Source organism: Pteropus alecto, unplaced genomic scaffold, assembly GCF_000325575.1.
Source record: "Pteropus alecto unplaced genomic scaffold, ASM32557v1 scaffold53, whole genome shotgun sequence".
Classification (NCBI taxonomy): Eukaryota; Metazoa; Chordata; class Mammalia; order Chiroptera; family Pteropodidae; genus Pteropus; species Pteropus alecto.
Window position 1 is genome coordinate 3,942,046 of NW_006434366.1, and position 16,267 is coordinate 3,958,312.

At 52.1% G+C, this 16,267-nt stretch overlaps 1 protein-coding gene across 1 annotated transcript; it reads right to left on the bottom strand.

The window, feature by feature from the left end:
- Window positions 1-479: 479 nt before the first annotated feature.
- On the bottom strand, window positions 480-16,260 carry TRNT1 (tRNA nucleotidyl transferase 1). The gene is made up of 8 exons (XM_006909165.2): window positions 15,809-16,260; window positions 15,215-15,388; window positions 10,447-10,640; window positions 7,780-7,918; window positions 4,357-4,483; window positions 2,440-2,633; window positions 1,387-1,640; window positions 480-1,178 (listed from the first exon to the last, which is right to left on the bottom strand). The coding sequence occupies exons 2-8, from the start codon at window positions 15,360-15,362 to the stop codon at window positions 930-932; spliced, it is 1,305 nt and encodes a 434-aa protein (XP_006909227.1). The 5' UTR covers window positions 15,363-15,388; window positions 15,809-16,260; the 3' UTR covers window positions 480-929.
- Window positions 16,261-16,267: the final 7 nt, after the last annotated feature.

The following is a 16,267-nucleotide window of genomic DNA, read 5'->3' on the forward strand; positions in this document are numbered from 1 at the left end:
GTGCGGCTGTTCTGAGGCTCCCCGTTACACCGACTTTTTCACAAGTCCCCTCGGCTGGGCTTGAATAGAAACACTGCTATTTGCCCACAGGGCACGGAGATGCTACGACTGGCCACAGGGAGAGGAAGAGTGACTCCGCACGTCAGAATATGGCGAGGAGCACTGTGTGCTGTCCGCCCACGGCTCGCTAAAGAGCGAGCGCGGAGGCCTGCTCAGGGAGTCTGGGGTACGCCATGGCCTCTTCCCTAGAGAAAGGCACCCGGGGTGCACCGGCAGGTGAGCACACCTTCCAGTTCCAAAGGGAGCGCTCGGGACAGGAACGCTGACGTGCGGGCCAGCCTCTGCCAGGCCCCGCTCGCCCGGTGAGGGCGGAGTCGGCTGTCACCTTCCTACGAAAACAAGTCTGGGGTGTGTGAATGCCAGCCACCCGGGACACATCTGGTCCCATTTTATACAGGATATCTTATGCAAATGTCAGCTATTTTCAAGTACACGTTTATTTAGGAATTCAGCTAAGAACTGACACTTATCTTAGGCAATTGTATAAAATAGCCCAGTTATTTCAATTGCAAACACCGCCAAGAAATACTCTTTTCAAAGTTCTGCGATACCACTTTTTGAGATAGAAGTTATTACTGCCCTAAAAAAAATAAAAGAAAAAGATGAAGCCAACTCCGCTTGTCTTAGCCAACAGCCCAAAAGAATACGGCTCAGCGATGTATATCAGTAAGAGAAGGAGGACATCAGATTAGTGTCAGAAACAATTCTATTTCACAAAATTAAACCTTTATTTTCCTGAGGAGGTCCTCCACGCTGGCTTTCATTCCGCCACACGGTCCAGTCCCTTCAACATCGCTCGGGGGAGAGAGGCGCACAGGCGTCTTACCGGGAACGCCCGCCCGGCCCTGCGGGGACCGGCCCGGGGGACCTCAGGTCTTCCTTATGTGACTCAGAAGCTCGTCTTTTCCCATCTGGTAGCCGCTTTTCTTCCACTGTTCCCGCAACTGCTGCAGTAGAGCCCCGATTTCTTTGCCGGAGGAAATGCCCGCCTTCCTGATGTCGTGGCCACTCACAGGGAACGGAGGGATGGACCACTGCTGCATGTCCCTGAGGAGCCCGTGCTCGCCCTGGTACTTCAGCAGTTCGCACACACGCGTCGTGGCATCGGATTCCCTGCACTAAGGGCCAAAACCAAACGTTTAGTGTCATCGCACGGGAGAAAGCTGGCTCACAATCTCACCCTAAAATCTAAATAAATGCTCGATGTGAAATTTCCGTTTAAAATAAATGACGACCCCAGAACATACGGCAGGTCCTAGCATCAATAAACCGGCTTTCCTCTCAGTGAAGATGAATCACGTTCTGACAAGCCTGGTGTATACTTACGTCTATAACGAAGTCTTGATAAGGTTTCAATGGTTCTGCACTGTCCGTCGCTTTAATTAAATCTTTCCTGTTTTTAACTATAAACAAACCAAGGTTTTTCTCTTCTTTTGAAATCTTCAGCCTCACGTCCAACTTTGTGACATCGTCCTGCACTCTGAATAATGAGGCCAAGAGAGTCATCGGCTTGGGTGAGAACCCTTCAACATTTCTACTGACTTTGTCGAATTCTTCTAAACTTGCGTTAGCCGGTAAGCCTGCAGGGAGAAAAGCGTTTCCGCCCCATTGTGCAGTGGCTACGTTCAATGAGAAACACATGCTGTACTGGTCTTGGGTCACAAAAACGCCTGTCACTAGGGCTCACTGCGGGCCAGTCTGACACTCGACTACAGGGGCCGCTGAAACGCCGTCCCCGCCCATCTCGTCCCCAGCATCAAGGAGGGCCCTGGTTTCCACCGGGACAGAGGTGGCGGTAACGGTGGTATCAGACCCACAAGGGACGCAATCCAATGGCAAACTGACTGCCCACCGCCGTGTGACCGCAGATCACCCACGCCCTCAATAACCCAGTCTTCACGTAAACAGACCCGAGTTTCCGGAAGCGAGTAGACGACACGATGCACTGTCCCGTCTGAACGCTGACTGCGACACTCATGGAACGACCTGCACGTCGCCCCTCTGAGTGTCACACACTACGAGCTCCCGGCTCGCAGCCCCTCGTCGGACGGTGCTGTTATGTTCACAGCTCAGTTTTAGATTCAGAAACGACCAGGTAAGGAAAGAACCCACCTCAGCGAGCTGGTAAGTGGCAAAGCCTCATTCGAACTCCGGTCTGGCTCTAGGGCCACTTTGAACCACTACCCTCTGTGGTCTTTGAGATGTCCCCGACCCGTGACCAGACCGTCCTATCCTGTTCTCAAAGTTAATCTTATTTTTACATATTCCATTTCCTCTTTTAGAATTCTTCAAATAAGTTAGTCAAACGTTTTCTCCTATGACATTTTAAACCACCAGTTTCACTGCCAAAAATGCAAATACTTTCTCACTCGGCCTCACCTATGTAAGGAGCCACATCAAGGTCATAGATGAGGTGAATCAAATGATTGACGTGGTTGCCAACAAGCATTTTTTTCAGTTCTACCCAAATCCTCTCGCCCGATATTCCAGCCAAGCCTTTTGCATTTTCTGCAATTGCTTCCAAAGTCTCAGCATCGTGGTCCCCAGGCTTGTCTACGATTCTCCCATAAAACCTACAAAACAAAATCCTCACAGTGGACCGCCTCTACGCTGGCGTGCCACCCAGAAAAACCTGTCCTTCGTTCTCCTGGGACTGACCCACACACCCGCTTCATCAGAAGCAACGTGGAATTAGTTGCTTCTCTTCTTCCCCAGATGAAAAAACCCCAGATCCACCGTAAGATAAGTAACCTTCTCAAAGCTGGTGAGAACCAGCACCCGCCTCACTTTCACTTCCCAGCCACGACAGAGGTGCAGGGTGGCCATGTGACCGGCCCACTTGGTACCTGCCCTGGCTGAAGCAGCCAGCGCCTCTGCAAAGGTGCCGCAGAGGACAGGAACGCCAGCCGGCGCGGCCCCAGCCCTCAGGGCCGGCCTGCCGCACGCATCAGTGCTGCCGGGAAGGGTGTCAAGCGTGACAAACTGAGCCGCTGACACGGGTGCATTCCCTGGGCTCCCAGGGCCAGAAGCCTCACAGGCCCCGTTCAGCTCATCGGCAGCTCAACGAGATGCCTGCGTGGCCATGGCTAAGTCTCAGCCGTGTCCTGGCTTCTATAAAGAGATGCCGCAGATACTCGCATTTACAGGAAAAACATTCGTCGACAAAACATGCAGGATGTGACAATATGCTGAGTGATCCCAACCTGTGAAAAATTACTACTACTGGGCATAAGGTGGCCCGCCGGCACAGCTTACAGAGAGGTTAGAGTCAGAGTTTAAGTCCTCGCTCCGCACAAAACCAGCTGCTGCAGCCGTCCACACTCACGTGGCCCACCTGGGAGCCCCCGCGACCACCCAGGGTGTCAGCCCCAGGGAGCTGGGGCCTCCGGCCGCCACGTGCACGAAGCGCCTGGTGCTCAGCCACCACGCAGCGAAGGGGCGGCACAGGAAATGCTCAGTCGAAAAGGAAGCTGGATGTTTTGGAAATGATGCATGGCTGACGCAGACAAAAGGTAATCAGCATGGGGTGGGTCTGTGCACGTTTGGGGATGGAAATGTGAAGTATCTAAGTAACATCTCACAGGTCACACAGCGGTCCCTCCCTCCTTATCCACGGGGACACATTCCAGGAGCCCCAGGGGATGCCCGGAACCATGGGCGGGACTGAACCCCGTGTGTACCGCTTTGCCCGTACGCACGCACGCGCACACCTGCGGTAAAGCTGACTTTATAAATTAGGTGCAGTAAGAGATTAACAACAAGTAATGATAGAATAGCTATAACAATGGACGACAATAAGAGATTAACAACAAGTAATGATAGAATAGCTATAACAATGGACGACAATTGCAGTTGTGTGAACGTGGTCTCTCTCTCTCTCTCTGATCACCGATCTGATAAGCTAGACAACCACCAAGTAACTAACAGGTGGGCGCGTACACAGGTGCGGACACTGGACAAAGGGATGACTCGTGTCCCGGGCAGGACGCAGAGGACGACACAAGATGCCACCACCTTACTCACACAGCGTGCAATTTAAAATTTATGAATTATTTCTGAAACTTCCATTTACTATTTTCAGGCGGTGACTGCCCCTGGGTAACTGGAACCCTGTGAAGTGAAACCGTATGTGTGTTCGGGGGGCGGGGGGACACTGTAGCTGGCTAAGTCTCTACCGGAGAAAGACACCTGGGAGGGACCGTTTTGCACACGGACCTGCTGTGCGTTTCGCATGGTCAGGATTGTGCTCTAGTAATAACAGTAAAAACTATATCATTAATTTTATAAAATTCTTACCTGAAATACCTTAAAATTCGAAGATAATCTTCTTGTATCCTCTGTTTAGCATGTCCGACAAATCTCACTTTCTTATTTTTTAAATCTTCATAACCATTAAAGTAGTCAAACAAAGTACCATCAAAACCTATTCATTAGAAAAGAGGAAAGAAAAACGACTATTAGCAAATAAGAACTGGAAAATAACGTGCACACACACAGTGGAGTAGTATGCAGCCATAAAAGAGTGAAATCCTGCCCTCTGTGACAATGGATGCGCCCTGACGGCATTATGCTGAGTGAAATAAGTCAGACAGAGCAAGACAAAACTGTAGGATCTCACTTATATGTGGAACCTGAACAACAACAAAACTGAGCTCATAGAACCAGAGAACAGACTGGTGGCTGCCAGGGGTGGCGGTGGGTGTACCGAGAGAAAGGGTCAAAGGGTACGAACTTCCAGTACAAAATACAAAAGTTATGAGATGTACTGTACAGCATGGTGGCTGCAGTTAATAATACTCTACTGCATACTTGAACGTTACTAAGAGAGTAGATCTTAAGAGTTCTCATCACTAGGAAAAACACTTTTGTAACTGTGGTAACGAATGTCAATTAGACTTATTGTGATCATTCCACCACATATACAAATATCACATTATGTTGTATACCTGAAACTAATAACGTTGTATATCAAACATGCCGCAATAAAAAGTAAAAAAGAATCAGACTGGAAAAACAAGAATTAGATGACATAAGAAAATCAGCTAAAAACTCACAAACAGTAAAATTAAGCACGGTTAAGAGTTGTAAAGTTAAAATACAGAAGTCAATAGCATTCATCCGTATTCACTATCGAATGGAAGATGTGATAGAGTAAGAGGCTGCATCTCCAACAGCAACTAAAAACGATAACATACTCAAGAATAAACCCAACAGGAAAAATGCTAGTAAGAAGTAGGGGCAGAGAGAACCAGACATCAAACAAGCAGATTTTCACTTTGTGAATTTTGAACCATGTGAACCTAACAGCCATTCCAAAAAAGCTGTAGACAAAACGATTTCCACGACCATGTTCTCTCATATGCTAAGCGGAAAGAAAAAACGGGTGAGATGATTTTAATGTAAGTCTCCTAAAACTTCAGGAATTAGCGGAGTGACCAAATTCATCCCGGTCAACCTAGGACTTTCCTGATTTCAGAATGGAAACTGGCGTGTGTCTCAGGGAATGTCTCAGTTCTAAGCAAACTGAGACAGAGGCCACCATCGGGACTAGGAAGGACAGCAGTGGAGCGGAGGCACAGGCACCGTTCAGCCATCCGCAGGGGGAGGCGGCGACCCTCCGGCACGTGTGGCATCGAAGAAGGAAGCTCTGCCTTGACTTAGGAAAAATAACCACCTGTTACTGCAGTCCTGTTTGAACGTGACTGCTCTTCCATGATCCCAAGTGCAACAATACTGGTCAGCTCAGGCTCCGCACTCCCCGCGGTGTTTTGGGTTATATGGTACTTTGACACATGCGGCAAATTTAAAAGACCCCAGATTCAAACGAATAAAAAACGAAAAGGCAAAAAAAGCAAGTAAATAGGACTAAAATATAATTACAAAGTAACGTAAATAAATGGGGCACATCGGCTTCTTAGTGAAGAGACTGAACTCGCCCTGGTGAATGTGGAAGTACTAAGGTCTTTTGCAGAAAAGAGCAAAATTTGGAGGAAAAAACTTGCGATTTGACAAAAGCAAACATAAGGACTTGCGAAACAACCAGAACGAGAAATGTCTCATCCAATAAAGCCTGAAAAAAGCCTGGACCAGAATGAAACAAAGGACTGCAAGGAGATCAGTGAGTGTCCCCTTGGGGTCCACTGTCTTGTCTGAACGCCACTCTTTTAAAATGCGCTGACTGGAAATGAGAAAGATGAGTCGCTGAGACCAAGGCGGAGGGGAAGAACGAGCCCCTGGGCCAGGCTGCTGGAGCTGGAATCTGATTCCCCGATTTCTGAGCCGTGTGCCTCGGAGCGAGTCACCGAGTCACTGTGGGAGAAACAGCAGCACTGCCTCCCAGGGCCGATTACACGCGTGTGACGCGCTTAGACAGCGCTTGGCATGTGGCGAGGGTCAGCCAGCGTTTGAAAACTCGGGTGCCCATCAGACCGGCTCTGATGTTTATGAAACAGCATCTTGCAAAAGTACGTTAGTTTCTACCTCCCAGTTAAGTTCGTGATGAGAAGCTCTGTCTGTCCACAGGCTGTATGTCCACGCTGCGTGTGTGGCCGTGAGGGGACAAGGCCCGGAGCCTGGCCAAGACGGGGCTCCCGTGGGTCGTGAGTCACCTGGCTCTGCAACCTGCTCAGGCCGCATTGCTTAGCATCTCTGAGTCAGTTTCCTCACGTGTCAGATGGGTTTTACCCACATCATGAAGGTCATCTGAGAGTTAAGTGACACGGCGTACGTGCAGTGACCACCGCTGTGTCTCTAAAACGCGACCTGTCGTTGACGTCACTAGCGAGAGATCCTGCCCTGGCCCGCAGCCCCCTTCTCCATCCCGCCAAGCTGATCCTGACTTCACCCTACACTGTCACTGTCGCCGCGGCCCATTAGGGTACCGGATGCTGCATCTCTCACTAATGCAGCGTCTTAAATGTAAGGGACTCTTCTAAAACATAAAGTACAAAAAATAATGATTCCATCATGGACCAAAACACTAACCTAACTCGCATCTGCTCCTGTCAGGAGTCTCACTGCGTCCACTGGCAGAACTGAGCTGGGACGATAAACAGGCTTCCTCCTGCCGGCCTGCCCCATCCAAGATGGCGGCTCCCAGACGCCATACGGGACAGGGGCTGGCCCTGCACGGGCTCAGCAACCGAAAGGGGCGGGTGGCACACGCCAGCGTCCACGGGGCGCCAAGCAGAGGGTGGCCTGCACCATGAAGGACGGCAGAGAGGAAGAGGCGTGACACGAAGTGCGTGCGTGTGTGCATGTGCGTGCGTCTGTGTGTGCGCACCTGCATGTACGTGTGCACACGCGTGCGCGCACACATGTGCGTGTGTGCGTGTGCCTGTGTCGTGTGCGCGTGTGTGTACCTGTGTGTGCATGTGTATGTGCATGTGTGTGTGTACCCTCTCCTTACCCAAAACGTCACCGCGTTCGCACGTGATCCGTAAGCTAACACTGACTGCGTGTCCACGGCCCGGCCCTGTTGGAAGGCCCAGCTCACCGCCTCCCGCAGCCCTCACGACAACCCTAGAGGTGCCTAACGTCCAGGCCCTTGCGGCACAGCCGGCAAGTGACGCGCCCGCACCTGAACCCGGCTCCCCGCTCCAGAGCCGCCCTGTCTCTCAGAAGAAACCTACACGAACGCTCGGGTTGCACGTTTCGAGTTTCACTTGAAAAGAAGGCGCTCAGGCCGATTCGAAACCTCATTTTCTCTCCACGTCTTACCTAGAAACATAGAATTTATAGTGAGGTCTCTGCGCTCCGCGTCCTTCTGCCAGTCGGTGGTGAATTCCACCTCGGCGTGCCTTCCGTCCGTCAGGACGTCGATCCGCAGCGTAGTGATTTCAAAATTCTCTTCGTGAAGCTGTAATAAAACACGTTTTGTAAAAGTTAGGTTTTAGTATTACTGGATGGATTGAAAATAATACGTGAGCCCTGACAGCTCGATATACCTGCTTTCTTTTGAAAGTCAACCTGTGCACACACACCCTGGCACAGAACGACACCCACAATATTCAAAGACAGACCCGAAGAATACTTTAAAAAATAATAAACTCATCCTGATCAGAAGAGATGAGGCTGACAGTGGTGTGGCGAAAGGGAGGAGCCCTTAAAATGGCATAATCCGGTTCTTCCATGTCGAATCAGGCTTCCCTTCGAAATAGTTTTCGATAGCATCAGTTTGCAAAGCGCTGTAGACCCACCGGCAGAATACGCACCGCCAAGCAAAGGACAGAGAGGGAGAAACAGCTGGCGGCCCCTGCAGCTCCTTCACCGGTCCCCACTGACGATGCTACCAGCATAAAGCGCTGCACGTCAGGGTCGCACGGCTTCGTGACAGTGACGAGGGGGCGGAGCCGTGGAAAACAAGTAGGATCTGTACGCACAGACGCACACAGGAAGGGAGAGGAAGGATGGCCGCAGGCGCAGTGGGGACAGGCGCAGTGTGAGGCGGGTGCTGACGGGCACGTGCAGGCGCGCGGGGAGGACGGCAGAGGGCGCTGCACGTCGAGCGAGAAGGAGTCTGCAACCTCTGCGCAGGAGCAAGCAGCCTCGGGCCATCACCAGGAGCCTGCCCTAGGGTCCCTTGGACCTCACACGTGCTATTCTAGAAACGAGCTAGCCCTCGCCACGGAACTCCAGAGCTCGGGGACCTGAGGCGCAATTCTCTCTAAAGGAAAGCAGCAAGAGGGTGTGAAGTATGAGGACTGAGACCCCCAGAAGCCTCCCTCACCCCGAGAGCCAGACAGTGACCCCTACGGAGGCTGACCTGAAACAGTCACGACTGCTCCGCCTCACGGAGACAGAGGAAGGACCACGGGAGTGACGTGCCACCATGAGAGCAAGGCCGAGTGACCAAAACCCAGCATGACTCCCGTCCCTCTGCCACTCGGTTTTTATATGCTAATCCCCGGTTTATCCGAACCCGGACAACGCCGGAGGGTTCCTGAGTTCTCCTAATGAAAAGGCCACTGATGTGGACACTGGTGGCCCCACAGCCAGCTGGCTGGCACTGCCACACGAAACGACAGCAAAGCTCCCCAGTCATCTCCCAAACACAGGCGGATCACCCGAACACACGGAGAGCCAAAGAACACCCCACTTACGCGAAGCCGGAGGAGAGACAGAAAAAGCTCAGAGGAAATAAACACACTGTCAAAGTAACTCTAATCAACATCCCAAGGGAAATAAGACAAAACAGTGCATCTGGTGCAAGAACAGGAGCTTTCAGGAGAACTATCCTAGAAGAGACCTCTAGGAAATTCAAAAGACAGCGAACCTTGCAAATACAATAGAAAGACTGATGACCAAATTAAGGCAATCTCGTGGAAAGTAAAATAAAAGACATGAGAACATAAAACAGAGGAGACAAAAGCTAAAACCGGATCAGTCCCCATGGTCCACCCTTCGACGCCACAGGCGTTTGCAGAGAGGACGCTCAGCAGAGGGGATGAACCCAGGAGAGGGGGGCAGGAGGGGCACTGGGGCCCCCAGCGCAGGAGAGAGACCACAAACCCAAAGCGAGGCGGTCATCTGAGAAAAAGGTCGGGAAGGCTTCAGAAGGGAAAGCGTCGGGCTGCGGAGGAGACCCCGGCCCGGCCCGCGCTGCCTCCCTGTGGCATCGCCCGAAGGCAGACACCGCGGCTCCCGCCTGACGCCACGGCCGGCAGCGCTCAGAGCCAGGCAGGGGCGGGGGCAGGGACGGGGGCGGGGACCAGACAAAACAACCGCAGACGGAGCAGGCGGCCCTTGCTCCAGACGATGAGAATGCGGCGGGAGCACAAGCGCACCCGCGCGGCCCACGGGACACGCGGCGCCGGGAAGGGGCCTGGGAAGCTGCCCCAGGGGGCCCGGGGAGGGCTCCCGACAGGGTCCTGAACCCGCAAGTGCTCGGTCTGCGGAGAGGGACAGACGGCGTGACAGCGCAGGACGCACCGGCACGCGGAAAGCGATGTCCCTGGAAAACGCTACTAACCGCAGGAAACGCAGTCATCCCAGGCCACCCGGTCTGGCTGCGGAGGACACAGCCCTGTACACCCTGAGTGTTCCCACAGCCTGACCCGTGGAGCGAAGGCACCAGGAGCCCAGGGGAGGGGGTCTCCAGCTTGCCGTGGGGGGCTGTGGTCGGAAGAGAAGCCAGCAGACGCCACCTTACGCTGGGAGACTGACAGCCACGGCTGAACACCGCGGCACGGACAGGCCTCCGGGGACATGGGGGCAGCAGGTAAGTAGCACAAATGAGCCGAGTGAGGAGGAGGGAAGGGGTGGGGTCTGAGAGGACAGAGGAGACGTCCACTCAGCTGTCACGATTCGCTGTACTCAACTCGGAAGAAATGCGGACGTGTCTGGAAGGACACCGGAGGCGCCACCGCGGCCGGCTGTCGCCCTCACCCGCGCAGTGATGGTCCCGTGCTTCTCGCCCTTGTTGTTGATCATGCGCACGCCGGCAGACTGAAACATGCCCTTCATCTGGCTGGGGGTGGCGGTGGTGGCGAAGTCCACGTCCTGTGGCTTGACCCCGCTCAGCAGGTCCCGCACCGCTCCTCCTGCGATGCGCAGCTCGTGGTTCTCCCTGACGAACAACTCTGCGGCGACAAAGAACAGGTGTTTCAACGCGCAGCTCGCAAGCGGCGCGGAAGCGCGAGGCCTTTCGCTCTGGGAGAGACAGCAGAGGTCACCGAACTGAGCGCGTTCACGAGAAAACCGGGAGAACGAGGCCTACAGACACCAAGTGACGTGCTCGGCGGGGACGTGCAGTTTTCCCTTGCTGACCCAACTTAACTCCGAAGCTCGCGCTGCCTCGCGGTCGTCCGCATACGTCTGAGTTACGAGCAGCGGGCAAAGGGAACAGGCTTTCCTCCCCCGGCTGTCTGTGAGCACCTCGGAGATGTGCCGTGTTCTCGATCACACCGCTCTGTGCCCCGGAGTCGAGGCGATTCGTTTACGCGTGCAACTCCGAGAGCAGCAAACACGCGTCGATCGCAGCACTTAGAACCCCCCGCGAAGTGAGGTGCCTGTCACATACACCGGAAACTGAGACAGGATTGTATGCCAGCTATGTTTTAATAAAAATCTTAAAAGAAAAAAGAGAGAACCGGGAAGGACCACCATGAAATTTCGGATGCGACCTTCGTTCCTCCCTGGTGCAGCGTCTCTGATCCTCCTCCTGTCCTGGGCCTCAGGGAACCCTGACTCCTGTCCCTGCCCCGAGTCCAGCCCCATGCCGGGGATAGGGGTCTGACACGCAGCTCGATGGATGGCGCTGCCTCTGGTGGCCACCCAGCACTGTCCCCGGGCTCCATGGCCTGGCTGTCTCATCTCACTGACCCCGCACATCTCACACACACCTGACTCTCCCGTACGTCCCCTCTGCAACCCTATTCACAAAGGCCACGTCGCCCAAGCCCCTGCCCTACGCACCCACCCAGTAGGGCAGCTGCTGTCCACCATCTTGGCGCAGAGCCACACTAAGAAAGACATTTCGCGTAGCGCTCACTCACACGTGTGTGTGCACGTGCATGTGTGTGTGGGGCAAACGTTTCATGAACTAAGACCCCTACTACACACCACGCAATCAAATCTATTCAATTCTGTCCTCTTTCCCGCTACCTTTTGAAGACTAGTCATGGCCGCTAAATTCTGACTCTATGGTCCACTAAGGGGTCACCCCCCACGGCAGGAAAAACGCCGACCAGCTTGCCTTGACCCATCTCTCGTGACAGAGTTTAGGAAGCCTCGCCGGACTGAGTGAGCTTATTCTGGCGTGGCTGCCCTTATGCACACCGGTCACCCGAGAATCGCCTGCTCACGTGCCAGAGTGTCCCCGCTTCCCGGGGTCAAACACCAACCTCGCTCGTCTCCACACACACTTGGCTCACCAAGGAACCGAGCTGCGATGTTCTAGCTTAGTTAAGAACAGGGGGCTTCCCTGTGAGGGCATTTTTTTAAAAGGTTTTCTTCCTTCAAATTAAAACAGCATCTAAGAAATTGTTTTGGATGCAAAACAATGGGCACATTTTACTTTCATGCGAACCTGCCTTCACAGGATGAAGAAGGCGAGACCGAACACGTGGATGACCGCTGCTTTAGCATCGCACGCTGGCTCCGCTGAAATACAACGGTGAGGCCAAAGGCATCGGATAAATTAACTGGAAAAGAGATCCAGAACTCTACGTAACCCATTCGTCACTTTGATTAGTTCTATGGAAATCTATAACTATTTCCAAAAATCTCACAATTCTAATATTTTAATACAATTGAGAAAGGCATACACATGTGCATGCATGGAATGGGAGTCCTAAAAACTATAAGAACGGCATGATGATATACTGACCTAAGACTATAGGGATTAAGCTTAAAGATTCCTTTTTTCTTCGATTATGGACACGATTGTCTAGAAACAGGGATAAATTCCACATTCTAACAATTTTGGTAGAGTACAAACATACTCAGTGAAAATGACACCTACTACCACTAAATTTAATTGTAAATTTAATCCTAAGACTCAAAAAGGCAGAATCTCATTCTAAAACTGCTAATCTGCTCCATCTGCCACCTGTTGTTCTCATCGGCAATCCAAGACTAACATATACGTGTCAGAAACTTTGATAACTGTCTCCAATCTTTTATGTTAATTTTCAGTCCAAATCTTTTTGTTAATTTTCAGTCCAATTTTCATTAACTTCTTTACAAATCTGAATTCTGAGTGCTGGAGGGTGGGGGATGGGGGTGAGCGGGGGTGTAAGCAGGCAGATGGTACATGGCATGACTGTGACCACCAGAAAACAAACATTGCTCTTTCGCGTTTCCAGGAGCGGCCAGCTGTTCCTACTGTCCCTCTGCTAACATGACAACTTTGTGACATGACATACACTGAGCACTATCACCCGGCGGTGAGTACAGACCACAACCAAGTGGCCAAAGAAGCCTGGCTCGCCCACTGACTGTGTAACTTAGGCAAAAATGCTACGTTTGGAAGTTCAGTCTCCTATGTAGAATGGGGATTTAACCCTATACGCCCCTAGCACTAAATGGTTGTCCCCAAGCAAAATGAAAAGTTAATTACATGAAATAAACTGACAAATAATAAAATGCTGTGTGAGCAGAACGTGGTACCCTAGCGCCCAGATGCCTGCAGACTGAAAACAATTCTACAGGCGGCAACGCGCTCTTACGACCCGAGAAGTGGCACAGCGTTAAACTGCAGAGCAGCGCCATACGACAGCAATCGCTTTTCCCTTCGTGTATTTTTGTGCGTTGTTTTCATACAGAACATTGTATTTTACTAAGATGCTCAAGTTTAAAAAGTAGCAAAGACCAACTAAAAGCGATTATTAGATTTTCTGTCGAGCACTTCATTAAAAGATCTCATTTTTGCCCCTTCCCCTGCAGCCTAGAAAAAGCCGACTTCAGAATAGGTCCTCACTCCCTTCTGCCAGTCTTCTGAGGCGACACCTTGGGCAAGTACTGCCTCTGACGCACCACCCTGCGCAGGTTCCAACTTCCCCAGGACGTCACCTCTCAAGATAGAGGAGATTCAGCTCTTGAAGTCAGGTTAGTAAGCCAAACGCAATTGTTAAAACGAAAGATGTTCAAGAATCTATAATAATCAATATCTAGAGCCTTGTTTCCAAAAGAAAAATGCAGAAGGATGTGAGCCAGGCCACCAGAGTTAGGTAGCGACATCGATCATGTGGCGCCTTTTCTCCACGAGGCCTCTTGCAGTTGAAGAGGGGAGGACTGGGAGGTGGGAAAGACACAGGAAGAAGGAACGGGCTTGAATTCAAGTCAAAGCTGGAGCCGCTAGTCCTGTGCTGTGCAAACAGCAGCCACATGTGGTCACGGAGCACTTGAACTGCGGCGAGTCTGCACTGAGACGGTCTGTGCATGCTCAGTACCAGATTTCAGAGGCTTACGAGGATGTGAAATAGCTAACGATTTTTACGTAAATCTCATATTAAAAGGGTAACATAGATACAGTGGGTTAAATGAGATGTAATTAAAAATAACGAAATTAATTTCACCCGTTTGTTATTACCTTTCTAATGTGGTTGCTAGAAGTATACACTGCATATGTGACTCAAGTTAAGTTTCTATTGGACAGTGAGTTTCTATTATTTTTTACACTAATTAACAAACAGTGAAGCATCAACTTAGGCCCTCTACTTCAAGACCAGGTGAAGAACCTATAAGAATCAACTAGTTCTGGACTGTTTACCTCTGACAGGTACCTAAAAAATCATCTAATTCAAGAACAGGAAAGCAGCTTTAGGAATCACCTAATACAAGCAGAGTCATTTTAAAGCAGCGATTCCTCTACCTTCTATGCATCAGAATTAAAGCGGAGTTCTCATAAAAGTTTACAGATGCCCACCCTCCTCAGAGACTCCAGTCAGGGGGTCAGGGCTGGGTCCCTAGCATCTGTATGTTTTAAAAGCTCCCAGGTGAGGCTGGTGGACAGCGGGGGTTGCAAAGCACCGTGCAGGCCATGTTTCCACAAACACACACCTTAACATAGTTCTGAGGCGCCACTAAACACCACAGGCTTTGAAATGCAAGCTGTGTGGATGCTCCAGCAAGAGCGGTAGCTGATATTGAGGACGACATAAGAAGGACGGAACTGGCAAGCAAGATAGAGCTGCTGTCGTCAGCACTTAGCTAAATCCACTTCCTGTGAGCCTCCCAGGTAAGTTCTGCACGTGCACTAATGGAGGCGACGCGTTTCCTTCAGGTCTCGCAAGAAGCACTTATCCCCAGGGAGGAAACACTGCTTAGTGGTTTCCAGCTGGGCTCTGAGATCAGACTGAGCAAGTCCAGAGCCCAGGTCCCAAGTGTTAGTTACATGAGGGCTGGTGAAGCATTCACATTCCTATGGCTGACTCCTCATTCACGAGACAAGAGAAAACACACCTCCTCGTTCAGTTAGCAGGCCCAGAACTGCACCGCATGTAAGCACTCGGCACAGCACGGAAGAGCCAGGCTTTTAACTGCGGGCATTTCTTGCCTCTTGTGATTCAGCTGCAGTGTTGGATTACCCACACCGGGCCATTCTTTCAACAGCTAAAAAACCACCACCAAAGACCTCGAATGTTGGTTAAGAAACATTAACGCTTTGCATCTCCACTTGCTTCCAAAGCAAGCAAAGGCCCGAGACTCTCACCTGTCAGACCCTTCAGTCCTTCTGTGAAAAGCGACTGGAATTCTGCAGACTGCAACTTCATCGTAAAGAGGTTTTGCTTCAGGAGGTACGGTCTACACCTACCACAGCTCAGTAATGGCCAGCGCCAGGGGTATAGGCACCTCAGCATCTGTGGAGAATGTCACCAGCCACAGTCTAGGAGAGAAATGTGCATACACAACGATGAAATTTAAAAGTGATGGGAAATAAAGGGATACGCTGTCATTTTATTTATTGACTGAAAGTCATCTCCTGCCCAGGTGGAAAACTGACAAGTGACAACCGGTGGGATGATTACAAGTAGGCCAGTGCTGGTGGCTCTCAGGTGAAGCACAGGCTGCTGTGCTGGCAGACTGCGCTTCACTGTCACGAGACCCTCCGGAGAGGCGGGTTTCAGTTAAAGCGTGCGGGCCACAGGGCTGTCAAGGCCAGTGGTTCCAGAAAATGTCACAGACTGGCAGGAACACTTGTCTTCTCCAGAACGTGTCAGTTACGTGTTTATCACGCTCCCATCCCGCCGACCTGACGTTTCTGGGCCCGGGGTATTTCCGAGGTGCTGTGAAACAGGTACTTAACTCCGCGGGGCTTTGCCGCCGCCCTCTGCTCACTGGTTTCCCACATCCAGCTGCCTCCTGAGTGCCCCCCACACCTCGGGTTTCCATCATCACTCTGTTCCACGCCAGGTGGCCTCCGCGAGGCGGCAGGAGCAACCCTCAAGTGGCCGCAACGGAAGCCGCCCGAGACCCACTGCTTTCCTTGGAACGCGGGTGTCAGGGCAGCGTTCCCCACCCGGGGACCAGTGCCCGTGGGGAGGACAGCGCTCGGCTCCCTTCCGCCTGCGCCTCAGCTCGGAAAACCCCGCCGGGCCCGGGCCCTCATGTGGCGTGTGCCCGCCCCCCACACCACGTGCCGGACCGAAAGGCTCAGCGAGATCCCGCGGGCCCCGCCGCGAGGGAGGGAAGGTGGCGGGAACCCGGATGACTCAGCCCGCGCTCAGCCGGTACCGGGCCGGACGCGGCCCGCGGCCTCCCGCCC

Excerpts from the sequence above, each read along its gene's own strand:
- TRNT1 (XM_006909165.2), bottom strand. The coding sequence starts at position 15,362 with ATGCTGAGGTGCCTATACCCCTGGCGCTGGCCATTACTGAGCTGTGGT. Across the intron at positions 10,641-15,214 it reads AGGACTGAAGGGTCTGACAG|AGTTGTTCGTCAGGGAGAAC; the intron begins GTGAGAGTCTCG and ends TTGTCGCCGCAG. Across the intron at positions 1,641-2,439 it reads TGATGTGGCTCCTTACATAG|GCTTACCGGCTAACGCAAGT; the intron begins GTGAGGCCGAGT and ends TTCTCCCTGCAG.